Source organism: Cervus canadensis, chromosome X (assembly GCF_019320065.1).
Source record: "Cervus canadensis isolate Bull #8, Minnesota chromosome X, ASM1932006v1, whole genome shotgun sequence".
In the NCBI taxonomy this organism is placed as follows: Eukaryota; Metazoa; Chordata; class Mammalia; order Artiodactyla; family Cervidae; genus Cervus; species Cervus canadensis.
In genome coordinates this window covers 98,143,467-98,159,041 of record NC_057419.1, presented here as the reverse complement: position 1 = coordinate 98,159,041, position 15,575 = coordinate 98,143,467, and the positions used below count along the sequence as shown (strand labels likewise).

Here is a 15,575-nt window from a genome sequence, read left to right as displayed (position 1 = left end):
CACATTCTCACAGTTCAGTTGGAAGTTATCAACGTGAGAGGGCAGGATGGGTTTGGTATGAGAACTAATAACTCCCTGTCTACAGGTCTGCCTTCTATCAGAATGCAAACTATTGCCTTTATATTTCACTGGCCAGATTTTGGTCACAGGTCATACTCAGGGCAATCACAGGCAAACGGCAGTAGCCATCATTCCCACCCCCAACTAAATCAGGGGTGGGTAACAGGTGGTGAGCCCGTTGGTATGCAAACCCTAATAGAATGGTCAGGAAAATAAATATAAAGCCGGAATCAAATATCCTAAATGCCTTTATCATCAGATAAAGGCATGGACTTGATTTCCACAAGCAGTGATTTAGCCGACAGAAGTTACACGTTGCTGATAATATAAACTGAGGGCGGATGTTCCAAGGGCGGCATCAGAACACTTGGTTACCCTACAGATGGCGGGGAGGTGGCTTTGTGGGGGCGTGGGAGGGCGGCTAAGAACGGAGTGAGGGGAGGTTGCTAGAATGTATGGCATTGCTCGGGGGTTGGAGATGTCAAGGCCAGGGAGGCCCACGGGCATTGGGGCTTCTCCCACCGCAAAACTTTTCTAAGGAAGGAAAACGGATGGAAAACAAATCGTACTGAATACTTGAATTGCTCTAAACTTTTTATTCTTCTTTAACCCTGCATCGCTATAGCCCATCTAGGAGTTTCCCGAGCAAAGCACGTTCTGCCTAAGTCGTGGGTCGATCTCGACCCCAAGTGGCTTGGGACGTGTCCAGGTCGCCCGGGCCTCACCCCGCCGGCTGGCGGGCCAGTGGCCCAGGTGGGGCTCCGGCGGGGCTGAGGGGAGCGGGCTGGGGACCCGGCTCCGGGTCGCGCACCGCCCTCCCCGCCCCCCACCCCCACGCGCGCGGCCTTGTGGGTAACGCGGGGCGCCAGGTGACAGCTAATGGCGGCGGCCGTCTGAGCCGGGCGGGCGGCAGATCGGGGCCGCCGGAGGCGAGCGGCCGGACCTTCCGGGGCGCCGCTCCCCTCCTGATTGCGGCTTCCCCGCGGCGGCGGACTCGACGCGCCATGGACAGGCCGGCGGCAGCGGCGGCGGCGGCGGCGGCGGCTGGCTGCGAGAGCGGCGGGGGCCTGGGCCCGGGACCGGCGGGCGGCAGGAGGCCCCCTCGGGTCGCGGGGGGCCCCGCCGTCGGCTCCCGGCAGCCAAGCGTGGAGACTCTGGACAGGTAAGCGGGGCCCGGCCGCCCCGACCCCGCGCCCCGACCCCCGAGGGCCCCGAGCGAGGCCCGGCCGTCCCTTCCCCGCGCGCCGGCCTGAGGCCGAGCCGGGGCGTCCGCCTCCCGTCTCCCCTCCCCGTCCCCTCCGGAGCCCCGCGAACCCCTGGCTGGTCGCTGGTCCCGCACCTGGTTCGTTGTTGCCGCTCGCCGGAGCTTCCCCGCACCCCGAGGGGCTTCGCAGCTGTCAAACCGCATCCCAGGCCGCCTCCTACTGCACCTGGGAGCCGCCTCGGCGGCCGGTACCCCGGCCACAAATCGTTGGGAGGCAGTTTCATCACGGTGCCCCTTTTTTCGCATGACCTTGCCTCGAGTGATCTCAAGATCCAAATCCCGCCGCTGCTGCTTGGGGGCTTTGATGTGGGGATTGGGAGGGGGTACTGGGGGGCGGAACCCCGCGGGTGTCGGAGCTGGCACAGATGGAGGCAAAGATACCCTCATTTCGATGGAAAACTTCCAAACTGCTCCTGATGCAAGAACACATCAGCGTTTACTTTCAGTTCCTCACACTTTGAAGGGACCAGTTCATTGTTCTCACAAACGCGTAAGCCCACTGCTTCTTAGGCAGCCAGAGAACTAAGATCAAGCAGTTAGAAGCATAAACCGACCAGATCTAAGTGGGAGGGCCACCCTGACCCTCTGAGGACAAGAGTTGAGTGATCCCCTCTCCTGGAGTATGTAGCTTTCCCTCATCTTGGGCATTTCGCTGACAATAGGGTGCAGTTGGGCATCCCGGTCCTAAAGGCCCTAGGACAGTTTTAGATGTTGGTTCCTGCCTTAGTCACTCCAGTGAGCTAAACTTTTGGGAGTTTCCAAAGGCATAGGAACAACAAGAAACACTCCTTTTGTGTAATTACAATACATTTTAATAAAGTCATTACCCAAGTGGTCAGCTTCTCTGAAAACTAATCACAGCTAAGATAGTGTGCGGAATGGTCAGGGTTGCACTATCTGTAGATATTCTATGATGTATGAGTGCTTGGAGAATCAGAGAATAATGGCAGACAGCTTTTGCACTCTGGCTTAACATCTAGTGGAGAATACAAATAAAACAGCCATTGAAACCAAATGTGGTAAGTGCCAGGATGGAGGTGTGCTTGGAATTGCGCTGGATGCCGGGTGCATGGGAATCATCCGAGAAGCTATTTAAGACCTCCAGGTGGCCAGACCCCGCTTCTGAGGCTTCTCATTCAGGAGGTTTGGGTGAGGCCTAGGTGTTAGAATTTTTCAAAAAGGCTCTACCACTTCAGTTGTGATCTACTGCACTATGGTACCCAGAGGTGGGGTATTCACTTCGTTTTTAGTGGTAGAGACAGACAGGGTGCATTGTTTGGCCACTGGAGTGGGACGTGTGTCGTCCTGGCTGGATGCTGGATGTGGGGAACGGGTAGTTAAGGCCTGTGGGAAGGCAGGGGCTGGATCCTGGTGGGGCCTGTGTGCCTTCCAAGGAGACATGCCTTTGTCTTCCAGGTCGTGCTTCTCCAACAGCTCTGTAGAGTCCGAGTCAGAATCACCTCTAGTGCTTGATTCAAATGCAGACTCTTAGGTCCCACCCTAAATCTGATCCGCCACCTCCTGGGTAGAGCCTGAAATTCTGCATTTTTTAATAACCACCCTAGCTACAAGTAGGGTGGACTGTGTGATCTCTTTGGCCCCAGATGGTACAGGGTACTGGTTGGGCCAGTGAGATTATCAGTAGTGTCCTTCTGCAACTCACACTGGTGTCCTGGTTTGGAAAAAGGAATTATATGGTCACCTTAGTTACGGGGGTCACAAGAGGAGTTCCATCAGGGAAGCTACAGGATGGCCTCTGCATTTGAGAACAAGTGCCATGCAGTAGTGTTGTGAAGGGACTGGAGGCAGGGTGGTCTCAATGAATTAGGTTAAGTAGGTTCTGGAAATGCTCCTCTCTCAGTCATTTATGCTGTGAATACGAGAGCCTGCTCTGTGTCTGGCACTGTGCTAGGCCTGAGGATACAGCTAGGAGCACACACAGACAAATCCCTGCCCTCGTGGGTCATCTTTAGTGGGAGAGAGAAACCAAAGACCAAGTCACATGTGTTCCGTGTTAGATGGTGATAGGTGCGGGGGGACAAGAATCATCCGGGAGGGATAGGAAGTGGCTGGGGTGTGCACTCTGGGCAGTGCTGGGAGTGTTGTGTAGGGTGGTCAGGGAAAGCCTTTCGGAGAGAAGTGGCATTTCAGTAGCACCCCTGAAGAGGGGTCTAGTCATGCGTGTAGCCGGGCGACAGCACTCTCGGCTGAGGCCTGTGTTCAAGGGTCAACTTGGAGAGCCGTGTCACCAGCACAGAGGGCGCTGGGGGGACGCAGCAGAGGACAAAGTCAGATCACAGGGGCCACAGACGGTGGAGTGGGTGGCGTGAAGCAGAGGAGGGACGACACCTGGTGTAGATTTCAGTAAGCTCTCCATGGCTGCTGTGCGGATGACAGACCGGAAGGGGAAGGAGTTGAATCAGAGAGTCTAGCAGGTGGGAGGCTGTTGCAGTCAGAATGAGAGAGGATGGTGGCCGCGAGTGGAGCCGCAGGCTGGAGGAAGGGAGAAGCGGTCAGGCTTAAGATATCATCTGAAGGACATCTGCAGGGTAGAGCCAGCAGGGTTTGCTGCAGGTTTGCAGTTGGCTAGGAAAGGGGGAGAATTGAGAACGGTTCCAGTGTCTTCAGCTTGTGGAAGACAGTGTGGCCGAGATGGAGAAGCCTCTAAGTGGAACAGGGTTAGGAAGTTAGCAGGCACTCACTCTGGATAGAACAGCAATGAGATGTCAGTTGGATGTCCCAGAGCAGATGTCAAAGAGGCAGTTGGTTTGTTTAGGCCTGGAGTTCAGGGGTGGTGTCTTGGTTGGAGACCTGAATTTGGGAGTCACTGGCTTAGAGGTGGAGCTTAAATTCATGAGGCAGGGGAACCCAGACAAATGATGGGTGTCTGTCTGGAAAAGGGAGTTGGAATAGGAGTGGGCAAGATGCCTTCTCATGATACTTAGCAGGTCAGAGTGACAAGACTTGAGCATTCAGATGTGAGAGCAAAAAGGTGTATGGGCCCCAAGGTAAATGTCAGCTTTGGAGTCTGAGGTCCCTGGGTGAGGTTCTGCTTTTCCCTGACTTAGGAAACATGAGGGTGGAGGAACAGGTTGCAGGCTGGGTGACTGAGGCTGGTTTAGACACATGGAGCCGGCAGGGTTTCTGGGACTGACTAGTGAAGCTGTCCCATGGGATCCTGGGCCTCTGGATTGAGAGCATCCAGGCTGGAGAAACAAAGCTGGGGACCCCCAGGCTGCAGGTGGCTGTTGTCACCAGGAGTGTGCAGGGAGATTGCGCTGAGCAAAGAGCAGAGACAGGAGAGGAAACGTGGCCTCTCAGTCCTGTCCTCGTACCCAGAGTAGACCCTGGCTCTGCAGGTGTGGCTCAGCTGTGGACTGTGGGCCCTCCTCTCTCTTCTGAATACTGTACTTCTCTAAATGCTGACAAAGCTGTGGGCCTGCAAGAGGATGTGGCTTGCTCAAGCTGGTGACAGAAACAGGACCCGGATCCAGGCTTCCTGTCTACTTGTCCACCATACCACACTGTTCATAACTCTGTTAGCCAGGATGCTTCTGGTTGCAGGTACAAAAACCACAAATCATTCTAGCTCCAGCCGGGAAGGAAATGCCTTGGCTCCATCACTGCTGCAGACAGGGGGAAAGGTGGCCACGGGCATGTTTACAGCCAGAGTTGCAAGCACTGTGGTTGGGGCTCCCCATCTCTGTTTTGTTTTTTTGTTTTTTTTTTCTTGTGTTACTCTTTATCTCTATGGGTTCCCCAAGGTGGTGGGGTGGGAATGGCCTCCAGCAGCACTGGGGCTGGGAACACCTCTGATCCAATGGGAAAGCTTGGGATTGGCCTGGCGACCTGGGTTACTCCCCTCCAAGTGGGGGTGGGAAGGAGGATGTTCCCTTCCTCCTCCTGCTGATGAAATGGGGAGGGACAATTTCCTACAGTTCTCAGAGGCATCCTTATCAGAAGGAAGGGGAGAGGATGCTTGGCAGAGGGTAACAACAGCCCTCCCACCCCCGTGGTGGGTGAACAGGCAGGTTCCTACTGTTAGATTTGCTATCAGGGGTGGGTGCTGACGGAAAAAAGTGCAGCATGCCAAGAGAAGTGTGATAGGACCAGGCAATAAAGGTGACTTAGCCTTTAAAAGGAAACCAATCTCTCTCCCTTTCCCCTCCTCCTTCCTCTTAAGTTATTAATTGTGGTAAATAGGCTCCTAGAGTATGATAGGAATGTCTGCCCATTCAGTGAATATTCTGACTTATATTTCCAGCCCCACAGACAACCACTGGGCTGTCTTGGTCAGAGAATGTAATTTAGATCACTGGTAGAGCATGTCAAGTGTCTTTATTTTACTATTTAGGTTATTTTACACACTGCCTAGGGATTCCAAGTTTTTCTGTCCTTCCAGTACACGAGTGTGGATTTCATTAGTGATGAGATTTTCAAAGGGTCTGAAACATTATTCACAGTGAAAGCTACCTGCGAGGTAAACTCTCATAAGTATCTTATGCCCTTTAACTTGATTTCTTCAGTGCTTTCGTGAGTTGAGAAAGGAGACTGCCTTCTGGGGGCCATTTTTAATTCCCTCTGTGCCTAGATTGCTGACATGGTCCTTTAAGTCAGGTGAGAAGAGCCTGACCACTTACCAACCACGGGACCTTGGTCAAACACTAGAGCCTTAGTTTTCTCCTCTGTAAGGCAGGTCACTATGAGGCTTGGGTGAGGCCATGTGCAGAAATGTGTTGAACACTTGAGAGCAGCACGCAAGTAGGAGATGCCATTTTCTCTGCATTGTTGTATTCTCGTATAAGGCAGTGGTGAGCATCCGTGGCACTGGCCTGGGTTTTTGCCCTCTGGCTCCATGAGTTGGTCATTACTGGTGGTGCTGCATCGTGGAAGGACAGCCCCAGTGGAGCTGGAGGCAGGCCTACCACTTTCTGATGGGCCTTGTCACTTCTGCACCTCAATTTTCTCATCTCAGAAACCTGTCGTTTAGTCCCTGCTCTGCCTTCTTATCACTTGTGGTTGTCAGGCTCTGATATAATAATGGACTGGTAGAGCCTTTTGTAAGTTATCAAAGCACTTACAGAAATGTAAGGTTGCATTATTACTACACATAGGACATAACTTCTCTAGTCTGTTCTTTTTAAAATCCTACAATCAGCTTTGCTCCATTAAGAGTCACTTTGATTCACTTGAAATTACATCATTTTATAGATTTAAAGCTACCAACATGAAATTGATTGCATTTTTGAAGAGCATATGCTGTAAGATAAATATTTCACTTTAGAATTAATTTTCTACTTACACTGAGAATATTCACTCTGTATAGTTGTAACTGAGTAATATTTCATTAAAGGCTAGAAAATAACATGCTTAGCTGTCTGAGGTCTAGAATCTTAACCTTAAAATAAATTAGTTGGTTTATTTCAAATCACCCTGGAACCTATTCTTACTTCTTGGTTGTCAGTCAGTATTTCAGTTCTTATAGTAAATGTAAAGGTAAGCAAATAGCCTAATTGAAGTTTGTTTTCTAAAAAGGAAGTGTACATATATCCCTAGTCTGTGCTCATTTTTCTCACTCAGAGCCTATGTCTTAAAATATTTTAATTGCACTATTTCTTTTAGTCCTACAGGATCACATGTTGAATGGTGTAAACAGCTTATAGCTGCTACAATTTCTAGTCAGATTTCAGGTTCAGTGACATCAGAAAATGTATCCAGAGATTACAAGGTAAGCAGAATTGAGTCCTTAATTCATTTTCAATATACCGAGTAGCCAAGAAGCTTTGCAAATTTAATTCAGATAAGACTTTGGCTCCCTGATGCTCACTGGCCATTTGCTTGGGAACAAGGGTGAAATGTCCTCTGTTGTTAAATCTGAACTTTAGAAGAGACATTTTTACCAGGATCAGGTATATGTGATCATAGTTTTATAACCAAGAGGAAAAGTTGACTTTTGATTATGATCATTCTTTTGAAAATCCAGTTCCATTTTATTATCTTATTATGTATTTTATTATGTATTATATTTTTAGATTTGATTATAATAAATGCCTATAATATTCTTTATTAGTATTCTGAATTTCAGAAAACATCTGATAGGATTTCTCTAACTTCACAGTTTGTTTCTGTATTTATGTACTACCTGTGGGTTTTCAGCATTAATATGTGATACTGGAATGCAAAAAAAAACTTGTAAAATCTCAAGAATATTGTATGGGCAGCCTCATTTTTTAGTCCTTATTGAATTGAGAAATCTCTTCTTGTTTATTTTAAAAGTTGGATTCCCTGCTTATTCTAAAGTTAAGAGTGATAAGCTCCTTGTCAGCAGAAACTGGGGCTCTTTTTCTCACCACTGCTCCCCCAGCACGATCCTGGAACATAACAGGTGCTCAATAAAATTTTGTTGAATCAATTAACAAATAAAATGCTTGCGTGCTCCATCTTTATTAAGGCTAAAGACTAACTTTGTTTTAATGTCAAGAAACTATTAACAGGTACATTCAGTGAAACCATGTTTAATTTCAGTGGTAGAGTTTGCTTGAATTGAGGTTTCAGTTTATTATAGTCATTTTTGCCCACTGGTAAGAGAGAATGGATTTTCACAAGTATGGACGAATTACATTTTAGTACCCTGGGTCAACAGCTCTCAAAATCATGGCCCTTGCCAGGCATCAAATCTTACAAGGAGTTCAAGAGCTGTGATAACGATCTTAAGTCATTCTTAATAGCTGTCCTTGTTGAAGGGCTCTCACCTCACTTCCTCTTCAGCTTGCCCTGTAACAAGTGCAGAAACTGACTCCAGGGGGTGTGTAATTGAGATTTGGCTATGGTGTTGAACTTGCTTCATCCAAGCCACTGGATACTATCTATTACGCCTCCCAGAGGAAGGCATGGCTGTGGCTGAATAGAGATTGGATAATATGCCCAGCCAAAAGAGTGGCAGTATAGTTCTGGATAGGTTTCCCTGCTGTCTGGTTTTTGTGTTTGCCCACGTAGGAGCAGCTGGGGCTCCTGTTCCACAAGAGCTGGTGGGCAGATATGCTGTTTCCAGGTGGGAGAAGTGTTTGCTGCGTCACCTATGCCTGAGTGGCTGGGCACTGGCCAGCTGCTGACCCACCGGTCCCAGGTGCCCTCCTGCCCCCACCATAGCTGAGACACTGCCCCACTGAGGGAGAGGCTCCAGGACCCAGATAAGCAGAGAATGGCTCTCGGACCGTGGACTGATTTTTCTTTACAGACAGTTATGAGTTACCTGTAATGTTTTCATTTATTGTTGAATAGTTGTTAGTGCTATGTGGGTTCTAGAAAAGAATGGTGACCATGTGATAACTATCTAACCTCTACATGAATAGATAAGACTGAATCTATACTTTAACATGAAGCAACTAAAGTTTTTTTTTTTTTAATTTTAGTCTATTTATGAATTTTGTATAGCAGAATTAGCTCATGTTGGAATGGTTTAACAGATGGTATACAGAGAAAAAGAATGCTTTTCCATGTTTTGAAAATTGAATTTTAAGTACCTACATCAGATCATAGCTAAAATTTTAGATGAATTATTGTGAGAGCTGGAGAAGGAAATGGCAACCCACTCCAGTATTCTTGCCTAGAGAATCCCGTGGACAGAGGAGCCTGGTGGGCTGCTGTCCATAGGGTCGCACTGAGTCAAACATGACTGAAGTGACTTAGCATGCATGCATGCATTGGAGAAGAAAATAGTAACCCACTCCAGTATTCTTGCCTGGAGAATCCCAGGGACAGAGGAGCCTGGTGGGCTGCCATCTATGGGGTCGCACAGAGTCAGATATGACTGAAGAGACTTAGCAGCAGCAGCATTGTGAGACCATTTTTTTTTTAATCACTGTCTTTGTTAGATTAGTCCTGTAGCCAAGTCTGCAAATTTGGTGTTAAATTAATAATTCAAGAGTTGTGTTTTCTTTAAGAAGAGAGTTCTTTTAAATAATAAAAGCATAAAATGTTTCTAAACCACAGATAATTTTACATGCTGTATATAAAGTAGTTCTTAAAATCAGGGTATCCCAAACAGGCCTTTGGGACACCTCTGGCACGGGAGCTGTGCCTGGCATTGGCCCTGAAGGCCTAGATACAATTCCTTGAGGATTTAGCATGCAGTCATCAGTCAATAATACTTGAGATTATGTATTGTGCAAATATCTTATTTGAAACAGGCACTCAATTTGGGGGTTAGTTTATTATAGGTTAGACTCAATGTCGGTAGTGAAATGGGAGCAGATGTTTTTCTGGAGCAGGCCCCTTGCATCTTGATTTGGAATGCTGATTGTGTTCTCAGTTGTAGCTGCTGAGAGTAGTTCAGCATCCTCACCCTCGTAAGCCTTCTAGCCTGTGTAGGGCTCTGGTTTTGTCTTACTTTTTTGATATATTATCCATTTAATTCTTAAGACAACCCAGTGAGATGGCATTTATTATAATCATCGCTTAACAGGTGAGGAAAGCAAGGCTTAGAAAGATTAAGTGACTCAGTTCCATGGTGGCTCAGATGGTAAAGAATCTGCCTTCAGTGCAGGAGACTGGGTTTAATCCCTGGGTCTGGAATATCCCCTGGAGAAGGAAATGGCACCCTACTCCAGTATTCTTGCCTGGAAAATCCCCTGGACAGAGGAGCCCAGTGCAAAGAGTCAGACATGACTAAGAAATAACACTAGTATATGACTAAGAAATAACACTAGTATCATGCAGTTAGACTTGGGATTTGAACCAAGTTATCCTATTGAAACGCTAGAGTGATTTTAAGAATTTTGTCCTGCCTTCCTGTTCACTTTTTTTTAAAATGTGGCCCTTGGGTGTTCCCTGGGATGCCTGCAGAAATGCAGTTTCCATGATCTGCATCCCACTCAGTGAATCAGAATCTCTGAGGGTGGGGAAGAGTGGATCTTATGTATTTCTTGTGTACAATAAATTGTGAAAAGTTTGGCTTCCCTAGGTTTGTATCTGTTGAAATTGATGATGATACCATACATTTCTGGTATATTCCTACAAACCTGAATAATTATCACTCATGTTAGATTTTAAAGTACAGTTGCTTTATTATTTTCCCATATCATAAATTGACAGCTTAGGGTCAGATCACCCAAGGTGATCAGATCACCCAAGAATAACACTGGCGTCACATGAAAAGAGTTAAGATGGTATGCCCATGAACATATTTTAACAGTTATATAATTATTTTAATGTGCAGTAGAAAAACTGGCACATCAGACTTGTGATTTAATAGATGGATATTATTGCTTAAAGCCAGGCAAAATATGAAAAAAGAGTGGATTTAAAGTCAATATAAATACTAATATTAGTATTACAGGTGACATGCAGGTATAGCAAGCCAGACTTGCACAGGTGGTATATAAGATGCCAGAAGTTTGGAGAACATTGTCCCTGTTGAAAGAGTAGAAAGCTATTATGTGAATTACAGATTAACTAAATTAATAAATGTATGCCTTAATACCAAGTCATCTTGAAGATTTACCTGATAATTAAGGCTACTAGAAGAAATGTAATAAAATGTGTTCTTTGCCCACCCTACTACTAACTCAGTTGCTTCCATTTTTAACAGGCTAAGAAAGAGTACAAATCTCTCCCTTGAATTTGTCAAAACATTTAAGAACAAGATCTGAATGTAATGTTCCAAAGATTAGATGAAAAAAATACAGTCATAAATTGTAATGAAACATTTTTAGGAACTGTTAGCAGAAGTGACAAAGTTGATGAGCTTCCATTGTTTGCAAAGCAGAACTAGGTCAAGAAGAGGGAACATGGTGGAGCCATACAGACTGTACTGGTTAGCTTTGTAACCTTGTATAACCTCTGAGTATCACTTTCCTTTTGTGTAAGGATAAGAGTTGATTAGATTTAAAGTCTCTAAATTCCTTTCTTTCTAGAACATTCTTCAATTGTGTTTTGTCCAAAAGGATTTGATTCTGGCCAGCCTTCAGGAAATTAGGACACCATAGTTTTAATGTGACCATTCTCTTTCCTCTGGCTCCAACATCACCATCACGAACACCACCATCATCATCACCCCTCTGTCCCTCCTGTTTCTGCTACTCTCATCACCACACACACAGTAGCTAGATCTCTTCTTTAAATATTCTGAAGAAAAAGGAGAAAATGGAGAGGGTCTTGTACTAAATTTAATCATTTAGTAAGTTAGTACAGTGACTAAATTCTGGATCCTAAACAAAAATTTCCAGAAGGGCTTTGGAGGGAAGTGGGATGCAGTGTGTAGAGAAGGCTTCATTATGCTTGAGCTTGGTCTTAGTTAATACTTCTTAAATTGAGTACAAGTCTAGAAAGAGCGAAGTTTGAGCATGATCATTTTTAATCCATGGGCATAATCCACTTTTGATAGCTTGGCCTCATGATCTGTTTATTAAATCAGAGTTTGCAAACACAGATGTCTACAGGGGAGAGCTAACAAGCTAAACAGACATGGGAGAGAGCTGTGGAGAACTGGAGACTGCAGTGTGTCCCCTTAGAAACAATTTAATTATAAAAACAAACATGCTCCTGCCTGTTTGAGCAACAGGCCTCCAGTTTGTAATCACTGTAATGGCAGAGTACTGTCCTATCTCTAGGGATTATTTGTGGGTAGAATTATTTCTTAAAAATATCAAGGTTTGGGCTTCTGCTTCTGGAAAGATGGAGCAGATGTACTTTTTCTTATTTTGCACTCTCAGTATAAATAAATACCCTGGACATGATCTATAAGATAAACAAAAGAGCGCCCTGAAAGGTAGAAAGAAGGAGGCAGACTGGTTAGGGACCTCAGGACCCAGGGAACAATGGGGTGGTAATGTCCCTGTTTTCTTTTTTTAACCACATGTGTCTCAGACTTGTTGCTGAAGAAGCCAGCAACCCAGAAATGCCAATGGGTGCAGACAACAAAAGCCTAGTCTCTCTTTCCGAAGGACAGGAAGGGGACAGCTGAGTAGAAAGAAAACTTTTAGACACTAACCACTGTGCTCCAGCCAAACACCATAGAAAAAGCTGCAGCCCCACACCCACCAGCAAGGCCAAGTGGGGAGCCTAGGTTCCACCCTCACCAGGCTGCAACGAGGCACACCAAGCATGGCAGCTGTGGTGTTGGGAGGCCTGGTGGACAGTCAGGACTTTTAGCACCACCCAGCAGCTGGGAAGCCACACCCCCACTGTGGTATCGGTGCTATCAGTCACGTGTGCTCCTGCAACTCCCAGCAGGGCAAGTATCAGCGGAAGCCTAACTGGACCCTGGAACTCTCACCCCCACCCAGAAATAACTAGGAGACCCCTGGCCTTTGATGTCAGTGGGGCCCGAGAGGGGAAACTGAACTTGTACCCCAACCCACCTGTAATGAGGCACTGCTCCGCACCCACCTCCTGCTTGAGCAGTGGCAGAGAAACAGCTATAACAGAAGGGTTAGGTAAGACCCACACTCTTATGATGCTCAAAATGGCCAGGTTTCCATTGAAAATCACTCATAATACCAAGAGCCAGAAAGATCTCAAACTGAATGAAGAGAATCAGTAGATGCCAAAACCGAGATGACAGATTTTAGAATTCTGTGAAAAAGATTTTAAAGAAGCCATCATAAAATTGCTTCAATAAACAATTACGGATATGTTTGAAACAATAAAAACATAGAAAGTGAGAGACAAAAAATAGGAGTTTCAGCAAGGAATATGAGATAAGAACCAAATGGAAAATTTAAAACTGAAAAATACAATAATGAAAAAACAACCCCCCAAAAAACACACAAAAAAGAAAGAAAAACACTAAACCCTCAGTGGATTGTTTCAACAGCAGAATAGAGAGGGCAGAGAAAAAAATTGAATGAATCTTGAGGGGATTACACAGAGTAAAAATGCCACTCCCAAAAGGTCACATGCTGTATAATTTCATTTGTGTAGTGAAAGTGTGTGAGCCGCTCAGTCATGTCCAACTCTGCGACCCCATGGACTGTAGCCCGCCAGGCTCCTTTGTTCATAGAATTCTCCAGGCAAGAATACTGGATTGGGTTTCCATTCCCTTCTCCAGGGGATCTTCCCGACTCAGGGATCAAACCTGGCTCTCCTGCATTGCAGGTGGATTCTTTACCATCCGAGATTTCAGGGAAGCCCTTCATTTGTGTAACAGTCTTCAAATGACAAAATTATAGAAATGGAGAACAGATTAGTGGTTGCCGGGGCCTGAGAAGGGAAAGGGCTGGGAGGGAAGTGGATGTGGCCATAAAAGAGCAACGTTAGGTGATGAGGAAATTGTTCTGCATCTTGGCTGTGTCAGTGTCAGGGCCCTGGTTCTGGTATTGTTCTGTAGTTTTATAATATACAACTAAAATTTGGTGACATGGTACATGGAATCTCTCTTAATCTTACAAATGCTTATGAATCAACAGTTATCTCAAAGTTAGAAATTAAATTTTTAAAAGATCAAGATTTTTTAGACTGCTGAATGACTCTATATTGCATGTAGAATAAATTTTGATTAATATTTCCAACAATTCATGATATATCAGAAGTATTATTTAAATGAAGCATATAGTTATGCAAATAAAGATGTTAGAATGTTTTTACTCCACTATTACAGTCTTTTTGTGGAAAGAAACTCTTAGAGGCATAGGCTCAAAGATAACACATTTATTAAAAAACTGCTATTTGACTTAGGATCATATGGTTTATCAGAAAGGTCATAAAATTTGGAGTCGGGGCACTTTGCCTTGAGTCCCACTCTGTACCTGACTAGCTGCTCAACAAGTTACTTTATCTTGCTGAGCCTCAAGTGTTCTCATCTGTAAAGTGGATATTATAGCGGAGGTTTAATGTATTAAAAAGGGCAGCATATGTGTGAAATGCATGTAGTGCTCATTTATGGTATGCTATTACTCTATGAAAATGTATATGATATGTAAAAATGAGTGCAACAGGAGTGTATTATAATTGCTGAACACAGGTCCACTTCCAAAAATGTGATGTGAGTACCTAATGTGCACAGGGGCTGGGCTGCATGGAATTCATAATAGAGGAAAGAGACTCAAAAAAATACAGTACAAGTTGAACTGTGGTGAGTGTTGCAACAGACAAGGACACAAGGTGTGGTGGGAGGAGCCAGACAGGCAGAACAGGGCATTCTGGGCATGAAGCCTTGAGGCCCTTGGTCAGCCAACTCAGAAAGGGAACAGGTTTAGGTGGGGCCGTGTAGAGATGAAGAGCATGGCACTGACACCAGTCAGCTTAGGTCGGAATCCCCACCCGCTTAGAACACTTGTGACACCAGATGTGTGGGTTTGTTCCCACACTGGCAAATTCTCCCACACCAGATGAGTGTTCTACAATTCAATTTGGTTGTGATACTCACCGGAGTTAGTGCAGACCCCACAGGTTAAGGGCTCAGCCCACAAAACTTCTCACTTCAGTTGTCCAGTTTCAGGTAGTGGGTTCCCAGGTTACCTGGAACTTCTGCTTGGCTTGGCTACAAATTGGGGGGTGCCCACAGCTCCCTCCCTGAGTTCGTTCATTTGCTATAACAACTGACAGAACTCAGGTAAACAGGTTTACCAGTTCCTTATAGGATAAATGATGTAAAAAAGTGATACAGCCTGTGCAGCTGCCTGAGGTCTTGAGGGCCATCAGCGCTGATTGCAGGATTTGACTCCTGAGTTGTGCTTTAACCACTGTGCTGATTGCTGCCCCCCACCCCCACACCGAGTTTTCCGAACTCTTCCAAGGAAGCCTAAGTGGCCGCTAGGGTTTGGGGACTGGTCAGGACTTCACAGCCATTCGTAGATTCCTCTCCTTTTGTACGTGTAGAACCTGAGGCTGGGTGCGGGCATGCAGAGAGAGACTGCAGGCCTCCTGCTTCAAACCTCTGCTCTCTACCTTTGATCAGAATCATGTTCACATGTAAGGCCCAGGGATGCTGCTTGTAGTGCTCTTTTTTAGTTGTCAATTGTTGTTATCTCTTTATAGACAAAACATTACAAAATTAATTGCAGTTTCAGAGCAAATGTGAAAATAAACATGCTGGAGTGGAGGTCTGAAGGGAGCAAGGAGAAGTGAGGGAAGAGGTCATACTGTTGCTTTCTTTACCCACCCTCGAGAGAGTTAAGAGGGAGTGGAGGTACATTGGATGGCTTTAGTTCCTGTGCATTAATTACAGTGGCACCACACTGAGGTGGTGCAGCAGACTATCTGGGTATAAGTACTTGCTCTACACCTTGAACTTGGCCAGATTACTTAACTG

The 15,575-nt window shown here is 45.8% G+C and overlaps 1 protein-coding gene across 5 annotated transcripts in view; it reads left to right on the top strand.

Moving 5' to 3' along the window:
* The first annotated feature begins 783 nt into the window (after positions 1 to 783).
* The window catches only part of MTMR1 (myotubularin related protein 1), a 60,174-nt gene continuing 45,382 nt past the window's right edge, over positions 784 to 15,575 (top strand). Inside the window, exons 1-2 of one of the 5 annotated variants that reach the window (XM_043458721.1) lie at positions 784 to 1,222; positions 6,947 to 7,052. In XM_043458721.1, coding sequence (XP_043314656.1) covers positions 1,065 to 1,222; positions 6,947 to 7,052 — 264 coding nt within the window. In that variant the 5' untranslated portion in view covers positions 784 to 1,064. The remainder of the gene's footprint in view (positions 1,223 to 6,946; positions 7,053 to 15,575) is intronic. The other 4 variants (XM_043458717.1, XM_043458718.1, XM_043458719.1 and 1 more) reach the window with 4 other exon arrangements.